A 25696-nucleotide genomic window follows, 5' to 3' on the forward strand; every position below is an offset into this window, starting at 1 on the left:
TGCAGCCGTCATTTGTAAAACTTTCCCCGCTCCCCCCGCCCCTGGTAACAACTACTAACATACACTCCTGGGAACGTCCTTAGGGAAAAATGAAATCTCTTTTTATCTGCATTCAAATGTACTTGGCTGGCCTTTATTGGGTCTGGCAAGCCTATCCAAAGGCAGGTGGAAGCCTTGAGAACGGCAGCAGCTCCCGGGGAGCCCGCCCGGTCCCCGCAGCGTGGAACCTGGAGCCGATCTGGAGCGCCCCGGACTCTTGTCGTCTCCGGTGCTGGAACCGGGAGCGTTGTACCTGGGAGAAGGGAAGCTCCAGCCTAGCCTAAGACACGGGCGGGACGAGGACGCAGGCACTTTTCTGCAATGCCTCACTCTCAATACTGGATAATTTGCTATAAATTAGGTTTTCTCTTAAACGCCTGGACGACTAGTGTGTTTCTAAAGAGAGACATGCATCCCTTATCAGCAGATTCGTCAAAATGCGTAGAAAGCAAGAAAAACTAGAGGCAGATTTTGGTTAGGGACTGCGGAAACGAAGGCGTGCCGGGGCCCAGCGTCCAAGCGCCCGGGAGTGGTGAGTCTCCCGAAGCGGGAGGAGGACCCTGGCGTCCCCGCCGAAAATGTGCAGGCGGAGCCCGCACCTGGGCCGCAAGCGCGGTGTCACCCCGGCGCGGGCGCAAGTGCAGGCGCAGGCGCGGTGCCGCCCCCGCGCAGGCGCAGGCGCGCGCGCGGGAAGATGGCGGCCGGGTTCAAGTGAGTGCCGGAGGCTGGGGAACGCGAGTCGGTACCCTGGCGGGTGGCGGGTTCATCTAACCCTCAGCTGGGGTTTTTCTCCCCGGGAGCGCCCCGCCCCCAGGCTCCCACGGCCCCTCCCCACCCCGCGGAAGCAGGCGGCGGGCGGGAGGGCCTGGAGGCGGTCGTGGGGAGCAGCGGGGGGCTTCTTCCCGCCGGCAGACGGGGGGCCGGGAGGGCCGGGGGTAGAGCGGGCGCCCGCCGCGAGCGCTGCGGCTCGGGGTGTGGAGGGCGCGCGGCCCCAGCGGACTCGGTGGCGTGTTTTTAAACGGCGTTAGGTCCGAGCCGCGTGCCCCTCCGCTCTCGCTCTCCCGTGATTTATGTGAGTGGACGGTGCCGAGCTCGGAAGGTTTCTACGTCGGCCTTTGCTGTGCCGCTCTGGCGAAGCCTGCAGGGTCTCCTCGGAGTGCAGTTTTTAAGGGGATGAGCAGGGTTCCAGAGGAGACCCGATACTGCGAGACGGCGCTCTCTTTGTGCAAACCCGCGAGTGTGTGGGGGGGGGGTGTTGTGCGTGCCCCCACAGTCGTAACCGAAGCACTTGTTGAGTGTCAGCCCCAGGGCAGTGACAGCAAAGGTGGGACTTTTTTCCACGCTCGTGAGTTCAGAATCCGAGCTTCAGAGCGAGGTGGTCCGACGTCCGCCTTCATCCCGCGGCGTCGCGCCCCGGCTTTGGGCTCCACCCCGCGCTCCTGGGCGGCCGAGCTGCTCGCGTCTGCTGTCCTTAGATCCGCCTCTTCTCCTTCGTTCCCGGTGGCACTGCGCGGTGGGGGAGTTCATGGAAGTCGGTCCTGGGTTTGTGGGAAGAGTCGTTCACTCACGCAGGCGTATCTTTAACTCGTTGCAGGACGGTGGAGCCTCTGGAGTATTACAGGAGGTTTTTGGTGAGTGGAGCTGTCACGCCTTGTGGTAACGGCCTCGCGCTCTCAGAGACAGTTTGCGCATGTGCAAATACTGAGCGTTCCGTTGTGCACCTGAGACTAATGTTAAAATGTCACTGATACCTTAAAAATTCAAGGGATTTCAATGAATGGGGCTTAACGTGCTTTCCCTGGCTCTCCGTGCAACATCCGTGTGGGCGTAACCTCCCTTCGCGCGTGTTTCTGCAGAAGGAGAACTGCCGGCCGGACGGGAGGGAGCTGGGCGAGTTCAGAGCCACGACCGTCAACGTGGGTGAGGCTGCTCTCCGTCTGCTGTAGAGCGTTGACCTTGCTTCTGGGTCGGAAGTAGAATGTCTCTTGTTTTTTAACACTAGTCCAGAACTTTTATTTGTAAAAATTTTAAAAACTCACTATTCTCTCCATTGATTTGCTCTTTATTAAAAAATTTAAAGTTACTACGGAGTTTTCTCCTCTTCTTTCCAAACTCCCAAGACATGGATTCCTTAGCCGCACCCTTACTTCCTTACCCCCATTGCAAACACGGGGTTTTCCAGTTTTGCCTGCATGGCGGCCCCAAGCCTTGGCCTCTGAGCCACTCGCACAGCAGTTTGGCCAAGTTCTGCCATGTTTAAGGAATTCCGGTGGCTTTGTGTCGAGATTGTTGTCTGTGCAGTGCTGTGACTGAATGAAAAGTGATGAACTCACATTCGGGGGCGGGAGAGGGACTCTCACATACGATGCCACTTTAAAAAGGCGGCGTGAGCTGGTAGTAAATTTCATACGCATCTGCCTGTTTGTAGCAGTATGAAATCCTAGTAGAAAGCAAATCACTTCTTACTTGCCTTTCCATTTTGCTTAAAGACTTCTCTTTTCAGGTTCCATTAGCACCGCGGATGGTTCTGCTTTAGTGAAGCTGGGAAACACGGCCGTGATCTGTGGTGTTAAAGCGGTAGGTGTCACGCATGTGCTACTGAGATGGGGGTTGCCGGATCAGCTGCACATGCTCACTGGGCTGGCACACACGCTAGCAGCTCTGGCCGGGTGGCAACTTGGAGCACTTTCCACTCCCCTGCAGGGCGTCCAGCCCGCGGCCCACGGCCGTGTGCAGCCCACGGTGGCTGTGAAGGCAGCCCAACACAAAATTGTCAATCTACTAAAAACTTTGTTTTTGTTCATCCGTTTTCGTTAGTGTTTGTGTATTTAACATGTGGCCCTGAGACGCTGGTATGTCGGACGCCCTGCCTAGAGCTTTCATCTTTGAGAATGAGATAACGTGACCCAAGTTTAATGACTTGATTATAATTTGTGAATATTTGTCAAATGCAGTAAAGTCGTAATTTTCCAGATTGGCACCACCTTTAATTTTTTAAGAAATGAGGAGTTTTTGGTGACACCCTTTTCCCCAGTGAGGGCATTAACCTGTGGGTCTGTGCAGGTGTGCCGACAGCTGGGGCTGCTCCAGGGTAGCCGCCGAGGGAGTGCTGGCCGCCGCACGCTGTGCACCTGTCGCGGTGCAGGCACCTGAGGTCAGGTGCTGCACACGATCGGTCGCTTTCACCCTCAGAACAGCCACCTGAGGCCCACGCCTCTGGCCAGGGACCCGGGAGGCTCTGTGGCCGGTGCAGGAGCTCGCAGCTCCTGCGGAGAGCGTGGGCCTGCCCGCGGGGCCTGCGCTCTGGCCGCCCAGCGCTCTGCTCCCTCCCCTGAGCCCCTGTCCTCCGGGTGCAGCTGGGGTGACACCTCACACCAGACTGGAGCACCCGGTGCCCCAGTTCTGTGTTCGGGACTCCGAGCGTTCTCACTCGGACCTCGTTAGCAGTCCCTGGACACGGGCCTCCTGAACGCCCGGGCTGCGGATGAGAAGGGTGAGTGGGGCGAGGTCAGGTGCCCTACCCAAAGCCTCAGCCAGAGAGTGAGGGCCTGACCTTGGAACCCGGGGACTCCAGAGCTTTTGCTCAGCCTCTGGGTCGCTGACCCTCAACTCCTAAACCTGAGTGTGTCACCTGGGGGCTCACCCGAGTGGGGGAGCAGACGCCCGGGTCACCTTTGTCAGAGCCGCAGGCACCTGATGAGGAGCGCCCAAGGGTGGTGCTGTGCCCACCGCGCCACCTGCAGAGCCCATGCGGGCTGGCGGTCGAGTCCGGAGCGCCCCCGACACAGGTGCCTGGGCACGGCAGTCACCCGTGGCCACCAGCTCTCATGGCCTGGCAGGGCCCCACAGCCAACACCAATTTGCTCCCACAGGAATTTGCTGCCCCACCTCCAGATGCCCCCAACAAGGGATATGTTGGTAAGTTAAATGGTCTTGTAATTTTTTTAAAGATTTTACTTATTTATTTTTAGAGAGGGAAGGGAAGGGAGAAAGAGAGAGAAACATCAATGTGCAGTTGCTGGGGGTCATGGCCTGCAACCCAGGCATGTGCCCTGACTGGGAATCGAACCTGCGACACTTTGGTTCGCAGCCCGCACTCAATCCACTGAGCTACGCCAGCCAGGGCATGGTTTTGTAATTTTAATACAAATGCTATAGCTAAGTCTTAGTAGTTGAGTTAAAGGAAATTATTCATAGTAATCACAAATATACAGGGATGAGAGACATCCTGAAGTTTCCTGTTAGAAAATAGCTTAATAGCAAAATAGAGAATTTTGTTTAGTTTTTGGATCCATGTTTTTTCATGCATTCAGATGTCATCAGCCAAAAAAATAGAATTTCCTAGACCAAGGGCTGTAATTGCAAACTTGTCTGTTTCCCTTCGTCATCGAGACCAGCATGCCGTCTCGGGGGCTTTTTGACTTGGACTGTCTGCTTTGAGTGGTGGGAACCAGCGTGTCTGAAATGCAGCATGGTCGGGCCTACTGGAGGGCTGCCTGCTGCTGCAGGGGGGGTACTTGGAAAGGGGTCTAGAAAACCCACGGAGGGCCGAAGTCTTGAGTAAGCGCTATTGTTGGCCTTCCTCGCGTGGTGAGGAGTCGGAGTGCCGACCGTGCTTGACCCACGCACAGGTCTCACCGAGGCCAGACGGGATGCCTCGCCGTCCTTCCCCCACGCAGCAGCCCCTCTGGGGCCAGGCGCTGCCTGAGGACGGCGGCCCTTGGCCCCCCCCTCCCCCGCCCCCGCCCCAGCAGCAGCGTGTGTCTTTCAGTTCCCAACGTGGACTTGCCGCCTCTGTGCTCGTCGAGGTTCCGGTCGGGGCCCCCCGGGGAGGAGGCCCAGGTGGCCAGCCAGTTCGTGGCAGACGTCATTGAAAAGTAAGATCCCGGGGAGGAGGCCGGGCCGCGGACCCTGCCCGGGCGGTTTCAACCTTCCGCTCACGGTGTTGTCGTTGAACCCAGTTCACAGATGATCCGGAAGGAGGACCTGTGCATCTCTCCGGGGAAGGTGAGCGGAGTCAGGCAGCCGTGGTCCTTCCAGAATTCCGCAGTGTCCCCCGTGGGGAGGACACGGGGGTCGGCGGCCCGCGCAGTGGCCCTCCAGTGTCTGGCAGTGGGGCCCCAGGCTGCTGTTGCCGGACTCGGAGCCCCCTCAGGGGGAGTCCTCTTCCCCACACGCACCGCCCCGGAGAAGGGCGCTCTCCCACTCTGTAGCACGGCGGCATCTCTTCTGCTAGCGTGTCTGCGGTGCGCCTGCACCACACACCCTGAGTCCGAGTGGACACGGAGCCCTCGGGTGCCCGGATCCCGCGGGCTTCCCTGCTTGACCACACCCGTGCCGCCCAGCGCTGCCCGGCCTGGACGCCGCACGCGTCAGGGGTGCCCTCGGGAAAGTGTGTGTGTGGTCCTCACGGGGACTTTGAGGAGCACTCTCCTCACCTGTGACCTCGGCCACGGGGATGCAAATGCTCGCCGCTGGCTGTCGGCATGGTGGGCAGACACCTGCAGTGACCGGGCCCAGAAGGTGCGGGGTTGTGTGGGCCTCTGGGCCCGGAGGTGGCCTCGCCCACCTCCCTGTCCGACGCGCTGTCGCCCTTTCCAGCTTGCGTGGGTCCTCTACTGCGACCTCATCTGCCTCGACTGCGATGGGAACCTCTTGGACGCCTGCACGTTCGCCTTGTTAGCGGCTTTGAGGAATGGTGAGCTCCCGCAGCGAGGGCCACTGTCCCTGCCTCTGCCCTTTGTTTTGTTAAGGGGCTTGAACACTGCAGGTTTTTGTTAGGGTTTAGCTTATCATCCGTTTGTGTTTATAAACTAGTAACACTGTAGGCACACACTGTGTTTCTCTTAAACGTTCTGAGCACTTCGGGACCAGCCGCACGGGACCGGCGAGTTCAGGAAGCCGTGTTTGTTACTCCCGCTGGAGGGCGGGCCTTGCTTCACCCACGTGCCTGTTTCTAGTGCAGCTACCGGAAGTCACTATAAACCAAGAGACAGCTTTGGCAGAAGTTAACTTAAAGAAGAAAAGTCACCTGAACGTTAGAACTCACCCGGTTGCTACTTCCTTTGCGGTGTTTGACGAGTAAGTGGAAGGTACAAGAGCCGTGCGTTCAGTACGCCTCTAGGGCCCAACGTCCCGCGGGTCGGTGACCTCGCCCCGACGCTGTTTCCCCAGCACCCTGCTCATCGTGGACCCCACCGGGGAGGAGGAGCGCCTGGCGGCCGGAGCCCTGACGCTGGTCATGGACGAGGCGGGCAGGCTCTGCTGCCTCCACAAGCCAGGCACGGCCCGTTTCAGCCCCAACCGTGGAAGCTCTGGGTTGGTGGGCGGGGGCGGCGGAAGGGGAACGGGGTGGGGGGGCGTGCACCTCACTGCCTCCCTAGTGCAGCAAGCGCAGGACGGCGGTGTGCCGCCCCGAGCCCCTGCTGCTGCTATGTGGTCGTGGGCGCCAGAACCACGAGCAGTCTCGTGGAAGCTGACCTGTGACCTTGAGACTGCCCCCCGGCACCCACGGCCACAGTCCTCGGTCTGCAGCCGCGCGTGACCTGGGCCCTTCCCTCTGCAGGGGGCGGCGGGCTGACCGGGGCCAAGCTGCAGGACTGCGTGAGCCGGGCGGTCACCAGACACAGGGAGGTGAAGAAGCTGATGGACGAAGTCTTCAAGAGTATGAAGCCCAAATAAGCCACCACATTTCCAAACCAGATTTGTAAAAACTATTTGTTGCACTGCACACAAGCCTTTTATACTCAATAAACATCAAACTGCATCCCTAAGACATCTCCAGGGTTTCTTAGGCCACCTCCGTGTCGTGCACCGTGACACCGCCGTGAAAGCAAGGACTTAGGCAAACCAACCCCAGTGGTTAAAGCATCTCCCTGTTTTTATTTAAAAATCACAGGGTTGCGCTTCTGTACAAAGTTTGTACATCCAGCAATGTAAAATACTGACACGTTTTAAACAAAGATGAAGTAGAAACTCAGAATCCTCTTGACTCATCGCTCTTACGTCTTTGAAAAAGGAAAGAGGATGCCGGGCTCAGAATTTCGGAGTGGCTGGCGCGCCTCTCTTCACCTTACTTTTTGACTGGCTGCCTGTGTGCCGGTGACGACGCAGCTGGGCCGTCTGTGCCGCCGCCGCCATAGCCATCTGGTGCTGCAAGAACCGCAGCTGCTGCAAAGGGAGGGAAACGTGGCGTCACACCCGGCGGCAGTTGGGGGGCTGTCCCTGCGGGCGCTGGAGACCGCAGACCGGGAGGGAGGAAGCACCGAGCTCACAAAGGGGTCAGACTGCAGTCCCAGGGGCCCGGGGCCCACCGAGTCGGTCTGTCACTGTGCCCTGCCAGTCTGCACTGTGTAACTCGGCGGCTTCCGTCCCCGTGCTCTCGTGACAGTCCCAGCAACACAGCACCCCCTGCACGGGGGGCAGCCCGCTCACACGCCCGCTGCGCAGGGTAGCGGAGCCACGCCTTCCTCCAACGGGCAGGACGCCTGCTGGCAGCACGGGCCCACCTGCCTCGCCCTGCGGGGCACGCTAACCACGGGCACCTGTCTGCTTCCCGGCCCGCTGCAGCCGTGAGAGTGGACGTCCGCGAGCCACCGGCACTCACGGGAGGTTTTCAACCCGCAGGAGAGTGGCTGCGGTGTGAAAACCCGCTCCGTGCTCCAGACCGGCTGGCCAGAACACCGGGCCTTCAGATGAAGCTCCCTGACCGTGCACCGGTCCCTGCCCAGTCTCACAGGCAGTGGGGCGGAACTAAGGCATCCTGTGGCGCTCGGGGGGCCAGTATGGTTAAGTGCGATCGGAGCAAAGTGGCGGGATTACTTGGATCTGCTGCCGCTGCTGCTGCTGCAAGGCAGGGGAGAGCTGGAGTCTCTGCTGGGGGAGGCCTTGCGCAGGTCTGTTCTCGGCAGAGCCAAGCTGAGACAGCGCTGAGGAGAGGAGAGGAGAGGAGAGCAGGCCCGTCAGGGCGCGGAGGCCGCAGGGTTAGGGAGGGACAACACAGAAAATGAAATGCAGAGAAGTCATCAGTGGGATTAATCAAATCACAGACACTTCAGAGCTCAGTCTCCTGTTAGTCGAGGGCGCACCGACACAGCTTCAGACGGGAAAGGGAGGGCCGCACGGGTGCCCGGGCCCTGGTCCCTTTCCTCCTGAACCTCCGTGACACCTGAGGACAGTGCTGTCGTGCCCAGAGGGGCTTTCTGGCAAACCGTGAAACATGGCGTGTTCTCAAGTAGAGCCAGTGGGGGAGGCAAGGGCTTCTGAGCAGACGTTGCGAGGAGAATCGGACCCCACGGGCGGCCCGAGAGACGGTGCCCAGGGCCGCTCTCCTTCCTGAGCCGCGTGGGGCAGAGCCCTGCCCTCTCGCTGCCCACTGCCCGGTGGGGGCTTCAGGGAAGCCAGGCGGCTCCGGCGCCTCCCCAAGCCTTTTCAGCCTGGAGCCCCCTACACTGCACTCTGGAGAAGGCCCCCTTGTGCTGCCCAGGGTTGTGGTGGCAAATTCGCACGAAGATTCCCCAGCCCTCACCCGAAGACCCTGCTTGTTCGAAATTCAGACCCTGGAAACGGCTGCACAGGAGGCTGACAGCACCACAGTAAGCCCGGGGGGGTGGGGGGGTGGGTCCAAACGTTCACACCAGCCCTCGGTCAACCCTCAAACTCGACTTGCTGTCTTCAACTGACACGGTAATCTTCACTAAAGGTAACTCCTCGGTTCTCCCTTTACTGCTGGAACTGGCTAGCGGTTGCATACACCTCATTTTTAAAAAGTGGCAAGCTGTGCTCCCGACACTGAATGTTACGTCAGACAGGCACAGGCAGCGGGTGGAGACCGCCGCCGACACGGCCTGCGAGCGCGGCCGCAGCCCCCTAGAGAGACTGGAGCGCTGACCGCCGCGGCAGCTCCCTAGGGGGCTGGGCAACTGGGTAACGGTCTGCCAACCAGCTGCAACGTAAGCAAAACATAACTGCTGTTTGTACGTGCAGGTCAAAGCACTTCATTTCAATAGTCAGTGGAAGAGATTCTCAGGGCTATCAATAAACTGACTTAACAGGTGACGCGTTACACTTTAGTTAAGTGTACTTAAGTGCTTTTTCCTAGTTAATGTTGGCGAGCGAAGGAAAACGACTCAAAAGGGCGAGGCCCCACCCCGACTCCACACTCAGGACACCCAGCCCGGGAAGTGGCGCGGATACCAACCGGCTGCCTGCGGCGGCAGGAGGCCCCCCGCTCCGGCGAGGCCCAGGACGGCGGCGTGCGGGGCGGGCAAGGCCTGCTCCTGGCCGGGGGCGCCTTGCTCAGAGCCCTGAGTGGAAAAACCACACGTGACTTGTGAAGGAAGAAGGCCGTCTCTGTGCTGGCAGACAGCGGAGAGCGACACCCCCCCTCCGTCAGGCTGGGTCTCGGGAAGAGCGCGGCACCAAGACGGACTCCCAGGGCGCTCGGCGTCGGCAGGGACAGCCCGGGCTTTGCGGCAGGGGATGAAGCCAGCGTCTCAGCAGCGGCTCCGTACCGGCTTCCTGTCCGATGCTCTAGTCGTAACCCTAAAGCTTCCCTAGAGAGCTCCGTCAAAACTATTTCTTCAAGTTTAATGAAGACAGTCTTAGCAACACTGTGTCGCGTGTCCAGAGAGCACAGGAAGTCAGGAAAGGAGGCGGCAGGCCCCCAGGCCCCGGGGAGGGCCGGCTGGTGGTGGTTCCGGGCGTTGACCGGGCGCTGACCGGGCGCTGGGGTGACAGGGGGCGTGGCCCAGGGGAAGGGCAGCAGAGACTCAGAAAGGCCCGTGGTCCTTCCTTCTACCCTAAACTCCCTGCCCTTCTATCCCACCCCACTCTAGATGACTCTGACGCTGCAGAAGCTCCACGGTGACTGGGACACCTGATTCCAGGAGCGAACACCGTGACCGGCAGCGTGAGGGCCGGGTGGGGAACAGCAGCCCGGGGCAGAGAGGCCTGGGCAGGGCTGGGCGTGAGTCACCACTGGTCTCCTCTGCAACCGTCTCTGCCGTGGGAGGCAGAAGTGACAACAGGTCTTCAGTACGGTGTTGTGAGGGTCAGAGTAATTAACAGCTATTCTTGTCAATAAAGCAACCGCACAGGAACTCGGTGCACGCAAATACACCGCGCACAGGCCCCCGAGACATGCCCCACACTGACAGGACGCCGCCACGGCGGAGCCCGGGCACACGGGGCTGGGAAGGCACAGACCTGCTCCCCTGGCTGCTGCGGGCTGGACGCTGCGGGCGGCTGGGGCGGCGGGGCGGGAAACGGAGGCAGTAGCTGCTGCTGCTGCTGCTGCTGCTGCTGCAGAGTGTTGAAGATCAGAGGGCCACCGGGAAGCTGTACAGAATTTAAACAAGGATTAACAGCCAATTTTGCATAATTTAAATTTCCATATTCTACAAACATTTTCAGAATGCTCACTAGGCATTCTCCCACCCGGGGTGTCCAGCCTCTGGGCACCCCTGGGCCACACTGGAATAACTGTCTTGGGCCCCACGTTAAATACGCTGCGACACATAATCACAAAACTGTCTCCGGATGTTGTGAGCGCGTTTACGATTGTGTGCTGGGCCGCAGGCAGCCTGCGGGCCGCAGGCTGGACACCCCCGAGGGACTGAGGGAACAGGTAAACTAAAAGGAAACTAAGCATCTCTGCCCTTAACAAAGAGCCACTAAAACACCCTTTGTAAGCGATGCTGCTGAGGGCTCTCAGAGGCGTGAACGCGCTCAAGCACACACCGCTGTGGTTCACGTTACGGACACGCCCGCGCACACACAGCCTTAGCTCCCCTCACGCGGCGACACCCAGCAGCGGGAAGGGCGCCAGGAAGCACAGACCAGAGCCGGTGAAAACCAGAGGGGCACGGTACGGAAACTCATCTCCCAAACCCGTGCTGGCCAAGCCGGCACCCAGGGCCACCTCCTGGGCGCCCACCCAGCGGCGCGGGACCGGAAGGAAGCACACCGGATGAGCACGGGCACGGCCTGGGGGGCTTCGGACGAGGCCCCCGGAGAAACCCGGGCCACCAGGGACAACCGGGCACGCCGAACGGCCAGGGACCCCGCGTCCCCGTCCTCCTGCGCAGGGCTTCCGTGGCGGGGACGCTGAGCCCCCGGAGAACGCCCAGTGAGCCCCGAACCCAGCGCCCCTGGGTCTGCGGAGGTTCGTGCACGGTGCCCTTCGGCCAGAACCGGGACACAGTACGGGCCCGACATCCCTTCCCCTGTCAGGGAGACGACAAACGCAGCCACGGACAGTTCCTTTGTGAGGGGCTTGTCCTCGCTCCTTCCTAGCAGCTCCGAGAAGGGGACCCCGTTCCTCGTGCCCGAGGCCCACCCGCTGGGCACCCGGGCTGCAAACACTGGCGTGGCCTGCACCTCGGGCAGGAGACACGTTTCAAGCTCTGGCCCTAAACGTGTTTCCAGATTTCCCCTCAACACCAAGGTGGGCTACTGGTACATTGCAGCGATGTGCAGCCCCGCCACTCTGTGTCTCCAGGTCTTTCCATCCTCGTCCCCCTTCTCTCTGCGTGCCCTCAGATGACCCCATCCACTTTCCAGCCCTGGAGCCCGCCCTTCAAGGGCCTGGCGGGGACACCCCGAACGCTGTGAGTCCCCACGGAGCGTGCGCTCGTCCCCCGACGTCTCCATGTGCTGCCCGTGCGGGCCTGGGTGACCCCGCAGGGACGGCCTTGGCACCGGCCTGCAGCTCACGGACACCGACCCGACGCCGGCCAGGTGCCCAGGAAGAGAACACAGGGCTGTGCTGGCATCCCCGTGCGAGCCCGGAACCCGCGGTGAGCGGGTAGCACTACACGCACACGCGTAACTCGAGTGCCGTGGAGAGAGGAGCCCCTTCCTGAGCACGGGCACCACTGCCGGCCGTGTCCCCGGGGCGGCTGGCGGGTCTGTGCGCGCTGACACCACCCTTGCCTCCGGCCGCCGAAGGCAGAAGGGACGACCGGCCCTCAGAAGGGGTGGGGCCCCAGGCCCGTCTGTACAGGTGGGCGCCTCGGGGACCACCACAGGAGAACCCACCCTTGCCCCGAGAGGCAGGGCTGCTGGTTTACCTGGAGCAGATTCAGGGGCCTGAGACTTGAAGTGTTTTTTAAACCAAATGGAACACCTGTGAGACATAACTCATGGTTATAACATGGAATTAAAACTTGATCATATGTGCAAATACCTTACACTGCAGCATTAAAATGTAGCATTCCCAGTACTGTCTGCACAGATGTACTTTACTTTCCATAGTTCTAAGTGGCCTCGCAGACAGAACGACTCCGTTGCTCTCCGCCAGACGAGGCCAGTGGCCCGGCGGCCTGCACTGCAGACCGAGGCTGCGTCCCCGCCAGGACCGTCCCTGCGCAAGGGCCCCGGGAACCTGCAGAGACTGCGGGTGCCCACAGCTGTGCCGCCGCCTTTTCGGGGCTGCCGCTGCCCAGCGCTGGGCAGCAGAGGGCACTCTGGCGCCCCATCTTGGGACCAGCACAGGTGGTGCTCGGCGGTACCAGCGCTGACGTGAACTACGCTGAGTGCGCTATGCCCGCCCGCATTATGGGTGAAGGGTCTGCAGGGCCCACGGGAAGGTCAGGAGGGGGACAGAGCTGCTAACTGCGACCTCACAGAGCACACCCGGACCCACGGCTGCATGTCTGTCCTCCTCAACTTTTAATGTAAAAAGTACCTTTAACGACGTAAACACAGTCTCAGCTTAGACTGCAGGCCCCAGACTCCACGTACTCTAACACACACCGACACCAATGCTGATTAGCAAGGCATCTGGTCCCTGAGCAAGTCACTGTACTGGTTGGAAGGTGAGAGGCAGGCACGTGGCAGGTGGGAAAGCCGTGAGTGAAACACGGAAGCAGCAGCACGGGATAAACACAGGCCGACACTAGCATTCCTTTCAGGACCCCCTGTGGCAAGAACGACCCGGCCCCGTCCGAGGTCAACGGCAACTGTGCAGGCCTGCAGCTCCACAAGGGGGGACGCCCTCCCGCTTCACCGCCGCGGGGCCTGAAGCTCCCGGGGAGCAGCGGGTTCTGCTCTCAGCTCCGCCTGCCTGACTGCTGGGGGGCGCTGGCCTCTCCTCCCGGGGACGGCCAGGCCCGAGGAGAACCCACAGCCGCCAGCACCGCAGAAGCCGCCCAGCGGGAGCGCCCCGTCCTCAGCCACAGACACCCAGGCCGTGCGCCTGAGCTGCACCTCACTGGTCACGCCGTGTGACCGGGTTGCGTCTGACTGGTAATTCTTGGTACCAGAAATCCTTCCTCACGGGTACAGGCACCTGACTTTTTAAACAGTTACTGTAAGAAAGGCGAAGATAACTGGGTCAACCACTCTTGGAGCAGAACCTCCAGGGAGAAACACGGGCCCGTGCGGCACCCATCGGCGTGTCCCTGGGGGCTGCACGCGCCCCGACTGGGGAGACCGCGCAGCCCAGCACGGCACTCCAGCCGGGCGGGCCGCCTGGCCGGGGCGCTGGTTCTTCCTCGGCATGTCAACCACAGTCATGGCTGTTGTTCTGACCGACAGGCCAAAAATACACTTCTGGTGTGCTGCAGAAGTGTAGGAGTTCAGGGGTGTCACGCCAGGAGCGATGGGAAACCGATGTCTATGTCATCCCGTTCTCGGCGAGCGCTCCTACCACGCTCCATCGGCTTTCCTTACTGAACCTGCTCTCCGCAGGGGGCGGGGGCCGTGCCGGGACGTGTCCTCCCGAGGAGCACCACGGAGCCCAGCGCAGCTGCGCTGTCCCCAGTGCGTGCAGCCACAGCCGCCCCCGGAAGCCCGAGGCCCCGCGCGAGCACTGCGCCAGTCCGCACTCAGTGAGCGCTCCCCATGTGCCCGAGGCCCCGCTACCCCCGCTCGCTGACGAGGCCAGCGGGGCCCCGCAGCCCGCTCCGGAGCCCGGCCGCGCTGCCTCCCGCGCACGACACCGTGCCTCCAACAGCCTGCGCGCGCCTGGAGCGAGGCCGCTCTGACCACCGTCACGTCGGGGACGCAGAGACAGAGACCTGACAAGCTCATCGAGTTTCTTCCCAGAAGCTGACTGCTCGATGCTTTTTAACTCAAGTATCAGAACCCAGAAACACTTCCAGCGTAAGCCTTTCTTCTCTAAAACCGCCTGTTTGGCGTGCTGCTGCATGGAGGAAGGGGCCGGAAGCCTCCAGCCACGCAGCACTGACGTGCCCCCCCCCCGCACCCGCGCCCCCCACCCCGCCACCCCCGAGTGCTGACCTGTGTGCGGAGCGGCCTGCGCTGTGCCGGGCAGCGAGCCGGGCAGCAGGCCTCCCGAGGGCAGCAGGCCGCCCAGGCTGACCCCGGCGGGGGCGACAGCGCCGGCGTTCCCGCCCAGCACGGGGCTCGAGCTGCTCCTCAGAGCCGGGACTCCGCTGCGGGGACAGGACACAGCGTCACGCCTGCACTGCAGGCGGGGGCCCAGGTGCACGGCGCCCCGGGCTCCGAGAACAAGCCGGCCACCGAGCCGGCGCGACGGGACAGCTCTGTCCGCACCACCCCCGCCCAGGCTCCGTGTCACGTCTGTGCCGGGAGTGGCACCAGCTCGGCCCCCGTGCCGCTCGGTGTCTTTGCGGAGGCCGACACGGAGCCTGGGCCGACACGGAGCCTGGGTGGGGAGGCCCTGTCCCGGGACTCGAGGACGGGACCGGAGGCGCACAGGGAGCCCTGAGCCCCTGCCGGCGAGAGGCAGTGCCGCCCTAGTGCGCGCACGCAGCAGGCGTGGCACCGGAGGTCACGCGGGCGTCGTTGAGACGGCCTCTCCCCACACCTAAGGTGTCTTTCCCAGTGCCGGGCACGTGCAACTCGTTCTCACGTCGCAGGCAAGGACGCGCCGGGCTGGCGAGAGCGGCGCCGGGCACTTACCACGCGGAGCCCACCACGCTGATGAAGCCAAGTCCAGCAGAGGCGGCCAAGGCCGGAGGGGCGCTGGTCCCTGGGGCGACGGGTGTCACCATGGTGGAGAGAGGAACGGTCGTTACAGGCCTTGCCGGGCTCGGAGGCCTTTGCTGCTGAGCAAACCGAGCTAACAAAGTGGGCTGGGGGGCGGAGCCTGAGCCTTGGGGAGGAGGGGCGGCTGGAGGGGCGCTAGGAGCTGAGCTCCGAGCCTCAGGAGGGTGTGGGGCCGCGGAAGGGGTTGGTGTAGGAGTAGATGGCTTAGGAGTTCCAGATCCTGCTCGTTGAGAAAGATAAAAATTGCTAGTTTGTTATAAATGGCCAGTCCTTCTCAAAATAAGGTTAATGGAATCTCACTTAGCACTGACAATTTGTTCCAGTTTTTTTAAAAAGCAGTTAACTGCGAAGGTGAATTTCTACACATGAGACATGTGTGGCTACACCCAATTACAATTAAGGATGCAGTATATCGCCCGGAAGCCCCCCGGAGACGCCGGTGGCAGCGGCAGAAACACCCATGTGCGGCCCCCCCACAGTGCCCACGGGAGAGCTCTCCTCCCACGTGCTGCCTGTGGCCTACAGCGTTTACAAGGAATTCCAAGTAACTGTTATTTACGACTTCACTTAAAAGTATTGCTTATTTTCTGTTAACAGTCTGAGATAAACTCTGAACATATTTAATAAGTTATGTGTAGTTAACAATCATATTTGACACCTAAATATACTATTTAATTCCTAACACATCAAGTTCATCCCGACAAGTTTACAACACAGAAATAAAGCAGATAGATAGATAATACTGCATCTTTAACAGTAACTGTGTACTTCTGTTTAAATGTAGAATGTATAGAAAATCTGTTGTGAATGAAGTATGCACAGTTTATCAACTTTTTTAAAAAAACAAAAACAAAAAACAAAAACCAAAGAGTAAAACCAAAAGCTCTTGAGGTGTTTTCTTTTTTAGCTTTCATGTCCTGCAGAAAGAAAGGAGAGAGACGTGAATGTCCAGAAGCTGTCACTCGACCCTCGCCTACAGCAACAACTGTGTGCAGCAGATCAACACAATCCATACCCACAACACGAGAAGTGTGAATAAGACTTCCAGGAAATTTATAATTTTTTCTTTGTGCAAAACAAGAAGGCAGAAAAATGACACCTTTTGAGCTATCGAGATGGAGATGTTCTCTCTACTGCGAGGACCGCCCTACTGCTGTGCAGTGCACTGACTCTCTTAGCACGCTGCGCTTACCTGCAAAAAATCTAAAAAACTGAATGTTTTGCGAACTGGCACTGAAATATCTCAGATATTTAGTTAATCTGAAGAAATTCTCCCAAACTCATGCTAGAATTCTTGTGTAACTCTTTTTAATGTTAAAAAAGTATCCACACTAAAAACCACATTTTCCTCTCTCCAGAATAATGCTCTATGACCACCACCACGTTCCGTGACTGACGGCCACCTGCAGGAGTGTAGAGTGTTTCTGAAAATCTGGCCTTCAGTCTGCGCCCCCCCAACGCCAGCGACAGCTGGCTTCCCGCACACACACAGACAGGACTGGAGCGAGACCGCTCGCGGCACTCTCTTTCCGTGTCAGCTGCTCGGTCTAGGTAACACGCACAGTAACCCTAGTGTGCACTGAGACTAAGAGTATTCTGGAACCCTCTCGCCATCTCTAACTGCCAGGTTTTTAAAGGGGTGCAAGCTGTGGGTGTGCAGGAGGCACACACAGTGCACACACAGACACGAGGAACAGACACAGTTACACCCAACACAGAATACACACGGCCAACGAGAGGCCTGCCTGAAGCACCCCAGGACTCATGCATTTGGGGCACACAGTGCTTCCGCTCCCACTACTGCACTGGCCAAGGACGCTGTCCAAGGAACACTGACACTAAGGCCCACGAAGCGCTCGGGTGCGCATCTGAAGGAGAACTCACTTTGTGAGGAGCCGGCAGGAGACAGGGCGGCCGGAGAAAGCAGGCCGACTTGACCGGGGTCCACGGATGACTTCCGAGAAAGACTCGGAGGCTTGGAAGCAGGAGGAGGAGTCGGAGACTTAAGAAAGCTGCTGGCCTGCTGTGGCGTGAAGTAGTTACCTGGAGGAACGTGGAATTTTTCCGTGACTCACCACTCTGTGCACGCCCAAGGGCGGGCCAGGCGCCAAAGATGAGTCACGATCACAGGACGGCCGCCGCGGTCCAGCACTGGCCCGGCTGGAGGGCGCGTGTACCTGCAGGAGCACTTCCCGGGCCCGAGGGAAGTTTGATGGGCGGTGGCCGGTGCTTCACACCTTTCCCCAGCACCGAGGACTGCACGGACGCGGCCTCCGGCTGCTGAGACAGAGACGGGAGCACACTCGTCACAATCCCTGTCCGGGCACTGTCTCGAAGGTAACCCCGCGCTAACTAACTCCTGGGGGACACACAACGGACTCTCTGCCGAGCCCCTGCAACGCTTGCGGACGAGGAGCCTGACTTTGAATGAGGAGGTCCCTGAATTGGCCCCGCGCCCACAGCCAGAGGAGGAGAGCTTCCGGGCCGCAGTGGGGGAGAGGGGGCCCGGGAGAAGGGCGGCAGCCCCCCGCTGCACCCTCAGCCCTCGCCCAGGAAAGCGACGACTGTGGGGGCCTGTGACTCCCACACACGGGCGTTCATTACACTTTCTGCTCTGCCTCGTATGCATTTGAACATCCCCTTTATAAAAAGTTCAGTAAGAAAATAAAGTTAAAAGTATCCCTCAGAAAATAGCCCTTAACAACATCAGGTACCACAACTCACAGTGCAGCCCTGGCCGGGCCAGGCAGCCCCAGCCCGGCTGACCGGAGCGCCATCCCGCCCGCCGTCTCTCCCTCCCCCGGCTGCTGCTCCCCCCGCCGCAGCCCGCCCCCGAGGCCAACAGCACGTCCTCCGATGAGTGGATGAGTGGAAGAACCGAGCCCGCCCGAGCCCGGCCCAGAGCGGCAGTGCACCCACCTCCGTCTCTCCCCCCGGAGAGGGCCGGCCCCGGCCGGCGGGGCCGCTGGAGCTGTGCGACACCCTGACGGGGCACTTGGCTTCGCTCTGGACCAGCTCCTGGTACTGAGTGACCACCCTGGCACGGCACAGCAGAGAGCACGGGTGAGAAGCAGGCACCCCCCTGCGCGTCAGATACGCCGCAGGGCACGAGCAGTGGCTGCCCAGCTGAACGTCCCTCGAGAGCAGCACAGAGACGGGAACTCGACGGCCCGCCGCCTGGCTGAAAGCACCCCCCTCCCGTCTCTTCAAGGGCAAGCTCGCGCTCAAGCCCCAGTGACCGCAGGCCACACTTCCAGCGTCTTATTTCGAATATGGAAGTTACAGGGGTTATCTAACCAGTAAACAAGCAAAATAATTACCACTAACTTCACTTCACATTCTGGTTACGAAGGGCTGCCCCAAGGTCCCCCTTCTTCCCCACCACAGACGTGCTACGTTTTCTCCCTTAAAACAGAGCTGCACTAGCAACAGTGTTCTTCTCATGGTCACCTCCTTGAATCTGTTTCTAAAAACCCCAGTGCTTCATACAGCCTAACTAAAACCAAGCTTTCAGTCTAGGATGTCCTCCCTTGTCCCTAAAGGGTAATCCTTCACATGCACCAGGTCAAAAATGGAGATGTTAGTGAAATACCTCTCAGCGTCGGTCCTTGACCCAATAACGAACCTAAAATGTTAAAAAAAGAGAAGCATTAGTAAGACTTCTCCTAGCCCTGGGATTACTTTTGAAAGCGTCTATATTTTAATGACAATAATTTTACAAATTAAAATCTACAAATATATTAAAAAAATTAAAAATACATTTAAGCTTGTGAAGCAATGACAAAGTTTTACATGCAATAAAATAATTTCGTGAGTAACTGAGCTGACGTAACTTAAGGGAGGTTTACTTTGGTACGAAACTTTTAAGTATCAGAACAGAACCCGGGCCGACAGGGGCCCCAACCCGCCCATGGGGGGGTCTGCCCCGCCTCCGGCCCCGGTGTGCTCGGCTGCCCCTCGGTGACCTCGGTGCCCCTCTGGCCCTGCCAGCCAGGAGCCCACAGGGCAGGACCAGACCCCATGAGCCTCCTGCCAACTCAGAGAGGACGTCTTCACAGAGTCTTTAGAGAGCGAGACATTTATGCGATTTCCCAACACATTAAAAGAGTGAGTTTGTTTTTTCACTCACCAATTGGAATGGTCGTCTGTGGAGGAGCTGAAACAAGAAACGTAGGAGAAAAAGCCCGGTTAGCGCAGCTCCCACTTGAACTCACGGCCGTCGCATCAGCGGTTCACGACGACCGAGCGCGGCCGGGGGTGCTGGCCCGCGCGGCACGTCTGCGGCGACGCCCGCTGCGCCGGCAGCGACCCGACTCTCTTCTGGTCGGGCGAGTCCAGCCGGCCGGCTCTCCGGGCTGACCTCTAGCACCGAGCACGCGGCACCCCCTCGTGTTCGAGAGGCTCAGTAGGTTTCTCACAGGGACCCGTGCGCATCTTCAAGGCGACGGAGCCACCCGGTCTCTCCGACCGCGTCCACAGCAGCGGGCACTGCCGACGTGGCAAACGCGGCCGAGGCCCGGCCGGCCGGTCCTTCCCACGCACACCCACTCGGGGCCCGGGGGGGCTCTTCTCCGAACCCCACCCTCCTGCTGAGACTTCGGGCAGCGTGCTGGGCGAGCGCGGGCCGCACGAGTGGTCTCACACAGACCGGCCCTGGCTCCTCCCCTGAGCCCGTCTTCCTTCTCTTCACAACACCGCCAACTCGAGTAAGACACCAACCCGCTAGAACCAAACTGAATGCCTTGCACTAACCCCACACCGCACGTAACGCCGGGCACCGTCGGGCACACACACTTCCGGGCCAGTGACACGCACTGGGCACCCCCGCCCGCAAGCCTGCTCCCCACTCAGACCCGGGGCGGCCCGCGGGGCGGGAAGGCCAGGGGTGGCCTGTGAGCGCGCCCAGAGGGGTGCCTCGGCGCACCCCGCAGAGCAGCCGGGCCGCAAGCCCCCACCACCTGCTCTCGTTCCCGGCAGTTCTCGGCCCGCGTGGTGACCGCTCAGGCCCATGGCCGACGCAAAGGGGAGCACTCGAGTGGCCGGTGGGCCCTGAGGGGAAGGCTCTCCGCGTGCCCTGCGTCCGAGGGTGCGGCACGGAGCGTGACGGCCGGCGCCGTGGGCCACGTGCGCGAGCACTCACTGGGGCGGAGACGCCTGGCCGTCGGCCTCGTCGTCGTCTGGGCAAGGCTGGATCTTCCCGTAGTACAGGGGGTCGCCGAGCGACTGCAGAATGGTCAGCCTGGTCCGCTGAGTGCCGGCTTCGCACTCAAACACGTAGTCGTCCTTCACGTCCTGAGGAAGACAGCGCGTCCCCGCGTGACCCGGGGCTCCCCGCAGGGCAGGGCGGGCGGGCCACTCCCGACCCGGCAGGCGAGGGCGGAGGCGGCGCCCTCACCCTGTGGGGCACCTGCCCCCGGGCCCTCGCCACACCTCACCCCTGCTTCTGCCGGAACGGCTCCTCCCCAGGCCTGCGGGGGTCCGCGCCCGGGGCGGGGGACACCTGCCACCCCACCCCACCCCTTATCCGGTCCTAGAGGTTTCCCTGCTGCACCCCTCCATTCACCACCAGTGGGACGGCACGGGTCCCTCCTCCCGTCTTCCCTTTCCGTGAAAACACGTACAACAGAAAGGCCGCCTCCCAACCCTTTGCGGTTCTGCTTCTGGCCCTGGTCCTCAGCTCCAGCTCAGACGAACTCTTTTAACCCTTCCTTCAGGCCGAAAACGTCCCTGCTCCGCCCCCAGCACCCCGTGGAGCAGGTGCAGCCAGCGGGCACAGGCGGCAGGCCGGCACCTGCCCGAGCCCGCCTCGGAGGGGAGCCGGCGCCCAGGGCTCCTCCCCACAGGGGTTCCGGGAAGGAGCGCCCCTGGGGTGTCTGTTCAAGGGTGCCGGGGTGACACGGGCTGGCTGGCACAGACCGGACGCGTGAGCGTAAACCCTAGCTCTGAGACAGTAAAGCGCTCAGAGGCAGGCCCGTCCACACGGGCCATCGGCCTTCCTGCTCCTGCACACAAAGCACCTCCCCACGTCCCTCCCAGACTCATCCTAGTCTAGTGAGTTGCACCTTCCTCTCCCTGTGAGAAGTTATTCCTGCCAACAGGGAAACCTGCACAGGACATTTCTCTTCCGAGACATACTTAGAACAATTCACTAGTTGTTCCCAAATCAGAACTACCAACGTGCCACCACAGCAAAGGTAAAAATGTAGTTACGCATTGAAATTGCTTTTTAAACTGGCAGCCACGCTCGGTGAAAAACAAAACTGAATAGTTGTTTTTTTGATTCAACAAAGCCCAGGCAGTCCTTCCAGAGGGAGAGAGCACAGGACAGGCCAGCAAGCCGCGCGCCCCGCCCAGCAGGAGCCCTGGTGCACGCCCGCCGTCAGACAGGGGGCCCGGAGGTCACTCACGTGGGCCGGCCAGACCGCTGGCTGCGAGTCGTCCGACTGGATGGACATCTCCGCTTTCGCGTACTTCTCCACCTGAGCAACCAAAGCGGGACACGTGGGACAGAATGGAATCGGTACTGGGACCAAGAGGGGAATCTGAGTGGCTTAACACGATACACCCTTTTCAGGACAAGAATCCCTGATCCACTAGCATCACCGACGACTTGTGCTTCAGTAGTTTAAAACTCGCCAGACATATTCAACTCAACCAGCCGGTTTTGGAAACAAAGTCCGAGTGCGCTCGCCCCTCGGGACAGCACCGCACGCCCTTCCTTCCCGCCCGGGGAGGGGGGGCGGGCCTGCAGCGTGCCCTCCGGGCCGGGCAGCGTGTGCCAGCAGTGCGGCCTGCCCTCGGGGGCCGCAGCCCAGCCTCCGCGAGGACGCTAACTCTCTGCTTCTGAGGCTGCCTCCGGGGGGGGCCACGCAAGCCACCCGAGGTCGGGGGGGGGGGGCGGGGGCTGCCTCTCCCGAGCTGCACCTGCAGTCTGCTTCTGATGATTCTGGGTGGGGCTTTTCACACGCCTTAAAAAACATCACGGACAAGAACAACAGTCCGCGTGTTAGCCTGAACAGGATGCAGAAGCACGGACATCTAGGCAACTGCCGAGAGCGGAGCAGCAACAGGGAAGCGGGATGGAGAAGGACGGGAGAGGACCAGGGACCGCTCGTCCACCGGCCCCCTGCGGCCTCCGGCCAGGCACGGCAGGGTCGGGAAGAACGCTGCCGCAGGCCCCGCATCTTGGCCCTGGCTCCAAGATCAGTGACCCCCAGTCACCCGGGTTTGAGGGAACAATCATGACCAAGTCTGGAAAACCCCAGAGGCATTCTGCGCCTGTCTCTGTAATGGACACCGCCCCCCCCCCCCAACTGCAGGTCAGCTTTCTCTGGGGGTCACTCCTGCTCCGGACGCCCACGTCACACAGTCAGTCTCACACCAGGGAACGTGAGGGAACACCACAGTGTCTAACGCTTGAGCACTTTCTGGAAAAGCGAGCCTCGCGGTGTCCCCGAAGTGTGCGTCACTACTGAACAGAGGAGCCCTGTGTGGGAGCAGGTGCGGTCCCCGAGCTGACTCACGTCCACTTCGGAAGGCACGGCCAGGTTGCAGGGACTCCGCTTCCACATGTCCACGCACTGGAGGAGCAGAGACAGCACACACACACACACACACACACACACACACACAGAGTCACGGCGAGGCGAGGCTCGAGGCCGAGCAGCCAACCCGTCCCTCCCGCAGACACAAACTTACGTTCCCCGCTTTAGAAATCTTGAGGTCGTAATGCTGCCCGGCCTTCCTCTCCTTCCTCTTCTGCAGGAAGTCCAGGAGCCTCAGCTGAGGAGGGGGCGGGCCGTGGGACAGGTCCTGCTGGCGGTTCAGAGAGGACCTGGAGTGCCTCTTGAAGCACCTGAACACGAGGAGATTTGAACTAAGCAAAGCTACAGAGGAAATTCCGAATGCACGTGGTCTCGACCGGGAAGCACCAACCAGGCGGTCGCCCCGCAGGGGTGTGCACGACACCCGAGTGCGTGCGCGCAGTGAGGGGCGTGCGCAGAGCCCGCCCGGAGCACCGGCCCGCCCCGAGGGGACGCTACCGCTTCATCGGGCGCGTGTTCATCTTCTGCCTGTTGTACAGCAGCCTGTTCGCGGTGCACGCCACGGCGACCGACGGGTCCAGGCAGAGCGGCTCCGCCGTGGCCAGGATCAGCTGGCTCTCCAGCAAGAGCTTGTCCTCCTGCAGAGGGGGCGCACGTGTCAGGCCCAGGCGAGAGACCTCCAAGCCGCAGGCACCCCTGCCCCACGCACGGCCTTCGCCGCGCCGCTGAGGGCTGGAGTGTGCGGACTCGAGCCCTGACCCTGCTGGCACGGCGGCACTGCTGGGCGGGGGCGGGGGGGTTCAGCCAGCAGTCCGGGGCACGCGGCAGTCCGACCGGGAGGGTGCCTACTCCCTAATCCAGCACACACTGGCTGCACACCTACTGTGCGCCGGGCAGCCTTCCAGGAGTAGGGGACGCAGTGAACGACACGGACAAAGCGCTCCTCTCCCGAGCTGCGGGACCGAGGTGGACCCTGGCCTCTGCAGGAGCAGGAGCAGGAGCAGGAGCAGGAGCAGGAGCAGGAGCAGGAGCAGTGGCCCCGTCCCGCACTCAGCTTCCTCTCTCCACAGAGCGGTGACCACGCCGGCCCTGTGCCAGCGAGCCCTGGGCACCCAGGTCCAAGCGCACGGGCTGCCTGCTGGTAGGTACCTCACTTTCTGAACCCTGCTTTTTTCACTCATCTACGGAATGCTTTCACAGCTGTAACTGAATTTTCTAGAATCAAACGAGTCAGTTCGTGTTGCTGAATAAAAAGTTTTGCAAGGAAAAATCCCACTGCTTCCTTCCATAGTCCCACTCAACCTTTGATTACGGGAATGTTAAAGAACACACAAAAGCACAAGTGTGACGACACTCGCGTGGCAACACCCACTCTCCCTTAACCACGGCCGCTCTCACCCTCGGTTCCTGCGTGCGCTGCCGGAGCAGCTTCACACACAGCTCGGACGCCGCCCGGGGCCGCCCGCGCGCCCTTGGCACGCACCGCCAGTGCACCAGGCCTCCCGATACCCGGCCCCGTCCTTCCCACGGTCTCACGACGACGGCATCCGCAGAGACCCTGTGCCCCGGGGTCGCAGAAGCCCCACGTAAAACTAGGGGCACAAAGCATCTTTTGCTTGACTTAGTGACAACTGTTGTGTTATCCTACGTTTTGCCTGTCTGGGATTAAGAGCCGAAACTGCTCACCTGGGTCCATTTGTGGTTGTCGCTTGTTATCGAGTGCACGTCACAGATGAGCGTCTGGAAGAAACCGGAGCGGTGAGAAGGCACGCAGCGCCGCACGGGCGCCAGCCCCGGAAGGCCCCGCGCGCAGGCCGCGGCGCCCTCACCTGCATCGTGGGGCGCAGCAGGATGTGCCGGCTCTGGTAGCCGGGGGGCTTGGTGTGGCCGCACTGCCGGTAGTCCCGGACCTCGGCGAGGACGCACCCGCAGTGGAAGATGTTGGCCTGCCGGGCGAGAGCGTGCTCGAGTGAGTGCCCTTTCCCAAGGGCCCGGCGAAGGGGCTGATTCCGAGTGTTCTGGGGTCTTCACACGCCCACGCGGCGTTCCTGGCCACTCGGGCACTCTCAATCGGACTTACCACTGTACACGTAAACCCTTAAAGGAGCCACTTCCCGCTCCCCACTCTGGCCCCAGAAGCAGCCTGAGGTGGTTTCTCCTTACAGACCGACCCTCGCGCCTGTACTTCAGGCCGCTGACCGCTGGGACCGCTGCTGTCCCCGGCTTGCGGCCACACTGCGCGGACTCTGTCAGTCACGCACTGTCAGCGGACCGGCCGCAGGCGCGGCTCATGCATACGGCTGCTACTCTCTGCTCGAACGCCCAGAAGACGGTCTTTACCAGTGAGAGGAAGAAAGCTAACTACAGATTCCAATGATCTTCTGTTCAAAGTGTTGTCTGCCGGTCCTTTCTCCAAGTCCAAAGGTAGAACCTTTACGGCTCAGCACTCACTAACCGCCGCTGGCCACGGTCACTCACCGCACCGGTCACTGTCATGCCCATGCTTTCCCACACCCACCCACCGAGTTACTGCAGCGTGAACTGTGCGCCAGGCGTCGTCTAACAAGCGTCACGGACAGAGGCAGCGGTGAGGCCACACGTGCTCCCAGCTCGGGAAGGCAGGGCATAAACTCGCAAACAGATAACCCGAGTGACCTCCGATGGTGACGGACACCACAGAGGACGTGGACCGAGACTGGGAGCGAGGAGGCATGAACCCGGAAGGCAGGGGTCCTGAGCACGTGCGGACACTGAGGAAGGTGAGGCAGGGACCCTTTCTGCTGCTGTTTCATGACCTCGACGGGCTGACTGCCGTAGTGCCGTCCGAGGAACCCACTCGGCCTGCGCACTTCGGCGCCGCCCACAGGACAAGCATCCCAGCAAACCAGTTCTCACACAGCGGCCCACGCTGTTTCATCTCACGCTCCAAGAACGATCACAAGTGCAAACAAACACCCGTTCTTACCAAACAACACGTGGCCGACAAACCTAAGGACATGTTACAGAGAAAAAAATTCGTACCTGGGACTTCTCCAGGAGGTCAACCAAGATGGGAGGTAACTCCTCAGCGTCCAAGTACTCGAGCAGCTCCCCTTCTTCGTAAGGCAGTCGGATGGTCTCGGAATCTTAATTTAAAA

General features: G+C 60.8%; 2 protein-coding genes across 26 annotated transcripts in view; one reads left to right on the forward strand and one right to left on the reverse strand.

Moving 5' to 3' along the window:
- The first annotated feature begins 691 nt into the window (after positions 1–691).
- On the forward strand, positions 692–6812 carry EXOSC8 (exosome component 8). The gene is made up of 11 exons (XM_045838915.1): positions 692–750; positions 1634–1670; positions 1896–1959; positions 2543–2616; positions 3912–3957; positions 4811–4916; positions 5001–5046; positions 5641–5737; positions 6000–6120; positions 6214–6320; positions 6605–6812. Exons 1-11 carry the CDS (start codon positions 734–736, stop codon positions 6718–6720), a joined length of 831 nt encoding a protein of 276 aa, XP_045694871.1. The 5' UTR covers positions 692–733; the 3' UTR covers positions 6721–6812.
- Positions 6813–6901: 89 nt separating this feature from the next.
- SUPT20H (SPT20 homolog, SAGA complex component) overlaps positions 6902–25696 on the reverse strand; it is a 28011-nt gene continuing 9216 nt past the window's right edge. For 17 of the 25 annotated variants that reach the window (XM_045838898.1, XM_045838903.1, XM_045838900.1 and 14 more), the window contains 20 exons: positions 25581–25684; positions 24389–24505; positions 24246–24299; positions 23058–23197; positions 22714–22870; positions 22539–22595; positions 21423–21494; positions 20156–20307; positions 19145–19171; positions 18608–18640; positions 17935–18052; positions 17193–17295; positions 16900–17058; positions 14929–15235; positions 14284–14438; positions 12111–12166; positions 10246–10377; positions 9239–9344; positions 7861–7967; positions 6902–7209 (listed from right to left, as the gene is read on the reverse strand). In XM_045838898.1, coding sequence (XP_045694854.1) covers positions 7075–7209; positions 7861–7967; positions 9239–9344; positions 10246–10377; positions 12111–12166; positions 14284–14438; positions 14929–15235; positions 16900–17058; positions 17193–17295; positions 17935–18052; positions 18608–18640; positions 19145–19171; positions 20156–20307; positions 21423–21494; positions 22539–22595; positions 22714–22870; positions 23058–23197; positions 24246–24299; positions 24389–24505; positions 25581–25684 — 2291 coding nt within the window. In that variant the 3' untranslated portion in view covers positions 6902–7074. The remainder of the gene's footprint in view (positions 7210–7860; positions 7968–9238; positions 9345–10245; positions 10378–12110; positions 12167–14283; positions 14439–14928; positions 15236–16899; positions 17059–17192; positions 17296–17934; positions 18053–18607; positions 18641–19144; positions 19172–20155; positions 20308–21422; positions 21495–22538; positions 22596–22713; positions 22871–23057; positions 23198–24245; positions 24300–24388; positions 24506–25580; positions 25685–25696) is intronic. The other 8 variants (XM_045838911.1, XM_045838910.1, XM_045838913.1 and 5 more) reach the window with 5 other exon arrangements.

Source organism: Phyllostomus hastatus, unplaced genomic scaffold, assembly GCF_019186645.2.
Source record: "Phyllostomus hastatus isolate PE091 unplaced genomic scaffold, TTU_PhHast_1.1 phas_contig_29, whole genome shotgun sequence".
NCBI lineage: Eukaryota > Metazoa > Chordata > Mammalia > Chiroptera > Phyllostomidae > Phyllostomus > Phyllostomus hastatus.